At 38.2% G+C, this 9,701-nt stretch overlaps 1 protein-coding gene across 1 annotated transcript; it reads left to right on the plus strand.

The window, feature by feature from the left end:
• The first annotated feature begins 2,562 nt into the window (after positions 1–2,562).
• LOC132991163 (uncharacterized) lies at positions 2,563–9,701 on the plus strand. The gene is made up of 8 exons (XM_061059795.1): positions 2,563–2,702; positions 6,223–6,428; positions 6,533–6,597; positions 6,889–7,037; positions 7,122–7,528; positions 8,310–8,374; positions 8,481–8,626; positions 9,305–9,701. Exons 2-8 carry the CDS (start codon positions 6,294–6,296, stop codon positions 9,406–9,408), a joined length of 1,071 nt encoding a protein of 356 aa, XP_060915778.1. The 5' UTR covers positions 2,563–2,702; positions 6,223–6,293; the 3' UTR covers positions 9,409–9,701.

A 9,701-nucleotide genomic window follows, 5' to 3' on the forward strand; every position in this document is an offset into this window, starting at 1 on the left:
CTGACTTCCCAACTTCCTCATCACCAGCTTTAACCTCAGATGTTCCGTCAACTCCCCTTCAAAGTGGACCTTCAGCAGCACCATCAATTGCAACAACTTCTGCACTGGAAACAACTAAAACTGCATCACCACCTGAACCAAAAATGATCTTGCAATTCAAATTGCAGCAGAACTTTACAGCCCAGCTTGCAAATAAATCCTCACCAGCGTTCAAAGAATTGAAAAACAAAGTAACCACAGCAGTAAGTAATTTGGAGTCTTTTATCATTTGAAGATTTTTTGTTAAACTATATACTGTTGCACTTTTGTTGAACATGGGATAATTTTATTAACAGCTAATAACTTTATGAAAACAGTCCTTGTAACAGTAAAAAAAATGTTAATGGTATATTTCAATTCAATTGGTAATGAAACCTAGGTTAGGATCTAACTGGGTAGGGATTTTGGACAATACAGATCATATCATGTACAATATAATCAGACAATTTACAAACTCACACTTAAAATAAGAAATGCATTTCCTCTGACCTTTTTGCAATATTTTTCCCAAATTTGCCTTTAACAGCTCGACCAAGTATTTTCAGCTAAATATGGAACTAGCTTCAACAGAACTGTGATCAACGGTTTCAGGTAAAGCATGTTGCTACAGATATGATTGCAAACTTTGATGTTACCTTTTATAAACTTTCAAAATGTACAATATCATCATAATTTGGTTGAACCTTTACTAATCTTAATAAGTGGAAGTCCAAATGTGGGCATGCTGTTAGCATTGAAGACAAAGCGCTTCGTATGAAACTCTGCAGTTCACATTCAAATGAAACAGATATTCCTTTCTTGAATGTCTTTACTAGACTTTCAAATTAAGTGATTAACTCTTTAATAATATTTCATTACAGTCAAGGATCCATTGTGGTAGACGCTGAGGTGATATTCAATAATGTCAGCTCACTACCAACTGCCAGTTCTGTGGCTGAAACTGTGGGGTCTGCTGCTTCCAGCTCTAATTTCTCTCTGAGTATAAACACATCGTCCATTGTCGTAACAAGTAAGACTTTAAAGTTATTGCCAGGCTTGAGTGTAAGTTGGTTTACATGCATTCTTTATTGAGCGTGTCACCAATGTTTACATCTTTTTTAACAAATTATGTTGTTTGAGTTATCCCTGCATCAACATTAAATACAATTTAACATGTCAACTTTACAGCTGTGTTGGCACCAACTCAAGCTGCTACGACAATTCCATCTTCAACTCCTACCACTTCAATGCCTCTAATTGTGACTTCATCGCAACTACATACGAGTTCACCAAAGCTTGGTTCAAGTACAGCACCTGGAACGTCTCATTTGCCATCAAGAAGTACAAGTTCAGAAACAGCAACAACTTCATCACAAGGCAGTACAACTTTTGATGCCTCAACTGAGACATCCACATTCCTTGATACCACCTCAGTGCAACAAACCACAACAGTGAAAGTCAGTGAAACATCAACTGTATTTCAAACCTCTCCACCACTTGTAACCTCGTCCCCTGCAAAGTCGACTGCAACACTTGTAGAGTCATCCCCAACACCAATATCATCAACTTTAGAGACAGTCAAGACAACTTCAGCACCAGTCAGTGTATCATCATCACCAACAACTCAAACTTTACCTGACTTCCCAACTTCCTCATCACCAGTTTTAACCTCAAATGTTTCGTCAACTCCCCTTCAAAGTGGAACTTCAGCAGCACCATCAATTGCAACAACTACTGCATTGGAAACAACTAAAACTGCAGCACCACCTGAACCAAAAATTATCTTGCAATTCAAATTGCAGCAGAACTTTACAGCCCAGCTTGCAAATAAATCCTCACTAGAGTTCAAAGAATTGAAAAACAAAGTAACCACAGCAGTAAGTAATTTGGAGTCTTTTATCAATTGAAGATTTTTTGTTAAACTATATACTGTTGCACTTTTCTTGAACATGGGATAATTTTATTAACAGCTAATAACTTTATGAAAACAGTCCTTTTAACAGCAAAAAAAAATGTCAAGTGTATATTTCAATTCAATTGGTAATGAAACCTAGGTTAGGATCCAACTGGGTAGGGATTTTGGACAATACAGATCATATCATGTACAATATAATCAGACAATTTACAGACTCACACTTAAAATAAGAAATGCATTTCCTCTGACCTTTTTGTAATATTTTTCCCAAATTTGCCTTTAACAGCTCGACCAAGTATATTCAGCTAAATATGGAACTAGCTTCAACAGAACTGTGATCAACGGTTTCAGGTAAAGCATGTTGCTACAGATATGATTGCAAACTTTGATGTTACCTTTTATAAACTTTCAAAATGTACAATATCATCATAATTTGGTTGAACCTTTACTAATCTTAATAAGTAGAAGTCCAAATGTGGGCATGCTGTTAGCATTGAAGACAAAGCGCTTCGTATGAAACTCTGCAGTTCACATTCAAATGAAACAGATATTCCTTTCTTGAATGTCTTTACTAGACTTTCAAATTAAGTGATTAACTCTTTAATAATATTTCATTACAGTCAAGGATCCATTGTGGTAGACGCTGAGGTGATATTCAATAATGTCAGCTCACTACCAACTGCCAGTTCTGTGGCTGAAGCTTTGGTGTCTGCTGCTTCCAGCTCTAATTTCTCCCTGAGTATTAACACATCGTCCATTGTTGCAACAAGTAAGACTTTACTTCCAAGATATATTTTTTCACTGACAACTTTAAAGTGTATTTACAGCCTTCGTTATGCAACAATCTAAAATGTCATTTATAAAATCCCAAGGATTCAAAATTTCAAATTTCCAGCTGTGGTGGCACCAACTTACACAGCTGCCAAAGTTTAATTTTGAACATCTATCATGTAATTTTTTCAAAATGTGACTTCATCACATCTCAATGTTAGCACACCACCAGTCTTGATCCAATTCATCTATTTCAGATCTTAGCTCTGAAAGTTTTCGAACAAAAAAACAACTCTTTCCGAAGATAATTGTCCTTTGAATAAATCTCCTGTTTCTCAAACTTCAGCTCAACCAATTTCTTATCAGACACCACTGAAGACAAGTTTGCTAAAACTTAACAATTTCTTTACCAACTCACATCACTACAACACCATGGTCAATTCCAATATCAGTCACTCTAAATTTGCCATTACTCAATTCAAGCATGAGACCACATATGAAAGTGATGGCAGTGATTATTAGCAGAAAGTAAGAATTTAAGGTAAAACATCACAACCTACAACTTCACCACCTGTCAGAATAACTAGAGTCATCATCTACACCAGCCATAACTAGTGTCAATCAAGACAACTGCATCACTAGTGACTGCAAATCCTTGTGTTGATGACCCTTCCTTACAAACTGTATTTTCCCACTAGTATGCACTCAAACTCTACCAGCAACAACTGCAGAACATCACCAGTTGTGACAGTTTCACCACTTTCAATCAAGTCCTGCACCAGCAAACTTTTATTTGCGTCCATCAGCAGAAGTTCAGAAACAGCAACAACTTCATCACAAGGCAGTACAACATCATCATCAACAACAACTCAAACTTGACCTGACTTCTAAACTTCCTTAATACCAGTTAATAGGAGCTCAAGCTCCACCACGAACAAAACTTCACCTCAAACTTTTTCAAGTCGATCACCACTTTTATGGTATTGCTTCCAGGCATTAAGACATCACCAGTTGTGTGTGACAATTTCACCACCATTTCATCTGAGTCCTTCACCAGCAACATCATATTTACAATCTATCAGCACAAATTTAGGAAGAGCAAAATCAACTTCATAACAAGGCAGTTCTACTTTTCAGCAGTCATGGGCATCTCCATCCATTTAAATAACTTTAGTGCAACTTATGACATCAAAATTTGTGAATATTATATTCAGAGTAGGTCAGACTTCTTCACAAAGTGCAACTTTTCCAGCAGTCATCACAACTGTAACACCAGGAGCAACAATATTAGGGTCAGTCAGAACAACTCTTCCAGTCGCAAATTAACCCTGAACCTCTCTGCAAGTCATGAGCATATTTCACCTGTCAGCACAAGTATTGAAACAGCAACTTCAAGCCCTAAACTAGGTAGAACAACTTGCCAAGACATTTTCAAATGTCAAATTTTTTGATCACATCAAATGGTTAATGGACATGAGCTTGTATAGCGCTTTTCTAGTTTTCTAACTGCCCTTCCGCCCTATTCCGCTTCGTCCGGGTAGGGGGGATTGCGCAGTCCCGAAGGTCAGACCCATTCGACTACGACCTCAGATCAGACGAGACAACCCGCTGAATTTAAGCATATTACTAAGCGGAGTGTTAACCTTCTTGCTTCGCGTTCCAACCGTGGTCAGGGCGCACAGGGGAGACTTATTTATCTGCTCCAGGGCCGAAGTTGTAGTCCTCAACTTCGGGGCTAACCCCTGTCACTTCACTGGGGTGCAGCAAGGCGTAAACAGACATGGAGAGTCCGGCTTGTTATTTTGAGGTACCAGGCCGTTTATTGCGCTCGCAGAGCTTGAACTGTACATACACTTAACATCATGACTCTGATTTCTCCTGCTTATTCTGCTCCGGTCCCCAGCATCATAACGTGCCTCTCGCACACACCTGCCGAACACACACACTCGCCTTGTTCTCTCTCTCTCCTCACTTGCTCCCCCCACCCACACACATGCGCACTGAGCCATTCACAGACAGACATACCCTGCTTGTATAACTTCTATGGCAATATAAGTGTTACTTATATAACCTACTTTATAAAGCACAACTGTATCTGTCTGACAACTTTGAGTGGCGGCAGTGATGCGGAGGAAACTTTCTGAAAAGCGGCCGCACCCTCCATTGGTTGTATACCGCAATTGTGGTCCACTTTTTTTTTTTTATTAATAAAAAAAAAAAAAACGGTTAACCGTGTACACGAAAAAAATGACGTTGTGTAACCGTTTACAATTTTTTGTAACCGTTCACACCCCTAATTCATACGCATTCATTCACCACAAATGAAGCAGCGGGAGCAGTTCTGTGTTAAGTGTCTTGAACAAGGACATATCAGACATATTGCTGAGGAATCTAGGGATTGAACCCTTGACCTTCCAGTTGAGAGACGACAACTCTACCAGCTGAGCTACAGCCACCCCATCACTGTCAGCCAATTATACATCTACTGCAGATCAACCTTTTTGCCACTTGCAACCTCTACCAGCATTAAAGTTGAATATCACAGGTAACTTGTGTTAAACACAAGTGGTATAACAGAGTTAATGAAACAGTTGACAACTTTAAAACTTAACTAAATCTTTCTCCCCAGAAAACAATCTATCAACTTTAACTCCCATCACTGCAAGTCGAACATCAACAAACACAAACGTTATTCAGCTATATCACCATTGGTTACAATTTCACCACCACTTGATCCAAGTCAAGCATCAGCAACATCAGATATTTCACCTATCAGAATAAATTTGAAATCAGCAACGACAACTTTACAAGGCAGCACAACTTCAACAACAGTAAAGGAGACCTTCCTGTACAACTTCTGAAACCAAGGACCTCACTGCAAGTCAATGATACTGTACATCAACTTTAGATAAAACCTCTTCAACAAGTGTAGTTTTACCATTGGTCAATACAGCTGGAACACTTGCAAAGTCATCTCCAACACAATTAGTTCCAACTTTAGAGTTGGTCAACACAACTATATCAGTAGAGACAAAAACTTCACCTACAGCAACTCAAACCTCATCTGCCACCTCTCCAATTTATGGACTACTAAACACAAACTTGCTATCAGTCAGTCCAAATTGATCACGGCTACATGCAAGTTTATCAAAGTTTGACTGAAGTCCATAACCAGGAACATAACTTGTGCCATTAATCAACATTGGTTTAGAAAGTGCAACATCATCACAAGGTAGTACAGCTTTGGCACCTGAGCCCTTGCTAACTATCAACAAAACTTCACTGCAACTATGACATCACTGCATGTCAATGATACATCAACTTCTGATCAAACCTCTTCACCACGTGTAATCTTTCCACCTCTCGGCACAAGTGTAACACAAGAATGTATCATCAATAAAACTGTACATTCAGTCAAGATCACTTTGCAATCAGTCAGGCAACCTTTACAGTAACCTTTACAGCAGTGAATGCAACACCACCTGTCAGTGAGAGCTTATCACCATTTACTTCCTCAGATCCTCTATCACCTTCTCCAACCGCTGGAACTTCAGCAGCATCAACAAAAGCAACAACTGCTGCCTTGGAAATGACTAAAACAGCTGCCCCAACATCTGAGCAAAAAGTCATGCTGGAATTTAAATTGTTGCAGAATTTTACAGAACAGCTAGCAAACAAATCCTCCCCAGAGTTCAAGGAACTGGAGAACACAGTTTCCACAGCTGTAAGTCTTATGTTTATATAAACACACACATCCACAAGCTTTTTCATTCTAAAAAATATTTTTTCCTGTTACTCTTGCAATCATTCTCATTAATATTTCTACAGCTCAACCAAGTTTATTCATCTAAATATGGCGCTCTCTTCAAAAGAACTGTGATCACCGGTTTCAGGTAGATGATAATGTTTTATATGTATTTGAAGACTGTCGTTTTACTTTTTGACCTCTAAAAATGTCCAAAGACTGTTGAAAAAAATGTTTATTTTTTATCTGGTAAAGGTTCAAGTTAAAGTTTTGTTTTTCAAACTAACTACCGTTTGCAATGGGCCATACTCCTTCATTTGCACATTATTCTGCATCTTCCTTCGCCTTTTGATCTTGTCTTTTTTTCCCTCTAATGATCAGCCAAATTGATTACAACATTTGAATAACTAATTAAAAAATATATATATTTCTGTTACAGTCAAGGATCAGTTGTGGTCAAAGCTGAAGTGATATTCAATAATGTCAGCTCACTAGTAGATGCCAGTTCTGTTGCTGAGGCTTTGATGACTTCAGCTTCCAGCTCTAATTTCTCCCTTAGTATCAACACATCATCCATTGTTGCAACAAGTAAGACTTAGCTTTTATTGCCAGACAATTGTCTAATGGTCAGCATCACCAATTTTTGTTGTAAAAATGTTGTTATTATTACAGGCTCAAGTACAGCAACAACTACTCCAACAACTCTTCCTACATTGCCTCTTGATCGAACTTCCGTCCTCAGTACTACAGGGGCTTCAACTAATGCTCCTTCAACTAAAGCTGCCTCCTCTGCCACTCCCAATGCAACACCAACTATGACTGCAACTTCTGCTGCTTCAACTGAAACTCAATCCCTTGCTCCTAGTGTTACAACTGTTTCAACCGCCCCTCCAACAGATCCACCTTCTATGATGACTTCTTCCATTACAGAAGCCACGACTACGGCTTCAACGAATCCTCCCTCGTCCAGTGAGGGAACACTTGGTCTTCAGTTTAGTCTAGACCAAACATTTACATCAGACCTCTCAAACTCGTCCTCCACAGTGTATACAACTCTATCTTCAACAGTGGTCTCTCAGGTAAAAAGATGGTTTTGTATATCTTTTGACAAAGGGGCCATACTTATCTAGAGTAGCTGAATGTTTGGCAGCACTTTGAGATCTCAAAGATTAGGAGTGAGACATTTATTCTTACAACTGTTAAACAAAAAACACCTGGTTAAAGTGCCAACCTGGAAGCCCCATCTGCTTATAAGCTCATATACTCAATTCTGAGCTATAAAGAAATCTAACAGCTACATCTATTAATTTACATATTCTCAGTTTCCATTATTTAACCTAGGAATCCACTTTCAAATAACGCACTAACTCACCATATTGTCATCAGATAATAATCAGGTGATAGTGATCAGGATTCTTCTTCATCTACCCTAAAAATGTTAAAATCTTAACACATAAGAAATAAAGCATAAGTCAAGAACAATAATCAACAAAAGCAGAAAACTATATTTCCAAAACAAGTAGGAAGGCGGTGAGGAGATAATCTAAGTTTTCAACCCAATTCTTCCTTGTCCCTCAAACAGAAATGACCTGGATTTTATGAGGGGGAAAAGTTATATTGAATCAAAATAGTAAAACATCATACAAGCAGGGGTATAGTTTTTTGATTTGTATGCTTCATAAATGGCTGCTACTTTACCATACCTTTTTTTGTACAATCCAATGATGACAAAGTTATTTTAGGGAAAAAAATACAAAGACTTAATATCATTTTTGGCTTATGTTTATGAAACACAGATGAGTCTTTTTGTATTACTGCTGCTAAAAACTTTATATAATTAACAGCTTACCTCTCCTTTAGGTCAACATGATTTGTCGGAAAGTCTATTCCTCAACTTTCAGTCGCTCAATTGTTAACATGTTCACGTAAGAATAAAACTTATTTACTATGCATTCTACTTTTTTCACTTTGATATTAACTAATACTGATCACTTCCTATATTAAGAGTTTGATTTTTCCTTGTCATTGCAGGAGAGGATCTGTGGTTGTTGACATGACTCTTGTCTACAAAAATAAATCCTCAGTTCCTTCAGCAAGCAGCGCAACTGCAAAACTCAGCACTGAACTAACCAGCAACACCACCTCCCTCAACATTATACCTGGCAGTGTTATTGCATGTAAGTTGGGAGTAACTCATTTTGATCTTAATAGAGTACAAACTGGCTTAGAGGCAGGGTTGGTAATTTTCGAAAAACTAGCATGATTTTGAAAGTAGCATTCCCTCAGTGCTCCATCTGCACCCACCACCCTCTCCAAAAGCCACGCCCCTCACTTACATGCACATTGGTCCAGAAGTGGATCTCAGCTCATGCTTTAAGTTTCTGCTCGTGCATGCATGGGGTAGAGAACGAGCAGTGAGACAGGGATGGCATTATTCGTTCAACAAATTGGTACCTCGTGGCAGACATTGGTCCAAGTTTGTTCAGGTTTACAACTGCTACAGGTGACGGATTGTCTTCGTTCCTTTTTCAAAGCACGAGTTATTAATTTCTGTCAGGACCTAAAGACAATTTCAACCAAAATCTTAAAAAGTGGATCTGGAGTAAATTACCAAACCTGCCTTTAAGTAATGTTAATAATTTTGCTGAAATTAATGTTGGGTTATGATTTTGTGGCAATATTTATTATAAATTAGAAGAGTACACTACATGAAACACAGTTATTAATTTAAAAAAAGTAACAAAAAAAACGATGCTTCATGGATTATCTTAATTATTCACACCTGATTTTTTTTTCTTATATTTTTAGCCAAGATTATTTAACTTGCTTCTCCATTTGCATTGCTTACATTTCAGATTCATCAACATCAGACAGCCCTCCCCGCCCTCAAGCGGTCACCGTGGCCATTTTTGTTTCCTTTTCACTTCTAGCTGTGGGACATATGCTAACAGTATTCTAGCTGAATCATGAGACTATCGCTCACTGCATGAATGGCTTTTGAAGTTGTATCAAGCATACAGTGTGGAGAAATAATGTTCAAAATCAATTCAAAATGTATTTTCATGTACGACCAGTGTAGTAAGATGCACAGTTACAACTTCACACAAATTATTGTGCTTCACTTTTAAAGGCAGGGTTGGTAATTTTCAAAAACTAGCATGATTTTGAAAGTAGCATTCCCTCAGAGCCCGGTCTGCACCCACCCCCTCCCCTCTGTGCTCCCTCAAAAGCCACGCCCCTCAATTACATACA

Source organism: Labrus mixtus, chromosome 2 (assembly GCF_963584025.1).
Source record: "Labrus mixtus chromosome 2, fLabMix1.1, whole genome shotgun sequence".
NCBI classification, from domain to species: domain Eukaryota; kingdom Metazoa; phylum Chordata; class Actinopteri; order Labriformes; family Labridae; genus Labrus; species Labrus mixtus.

Coding starts and splice junctions, on each gene's coding strand:
- LOC132991163 (XM_061059795.1), top strand. CDS start 6,294: ATGACTAAAACAGCTGCCCCAACATCTGAGCAAAAAGTCATGCTGGAA. Junction 8,375..8,480: donor TCAATTGTTAACATGTTCAC/GTAAGAATAAAA, acceptor TTGTCATTGCAG/GAGAGGATCTGTGGTTGTTG. Junction 8,627..9,304: donor ACCTGGCAGTGTTATTGCAT/GTAAGTTGGGAG, acceptor CTTACATTTCAG/ATTCATCAACATCAGACAGC.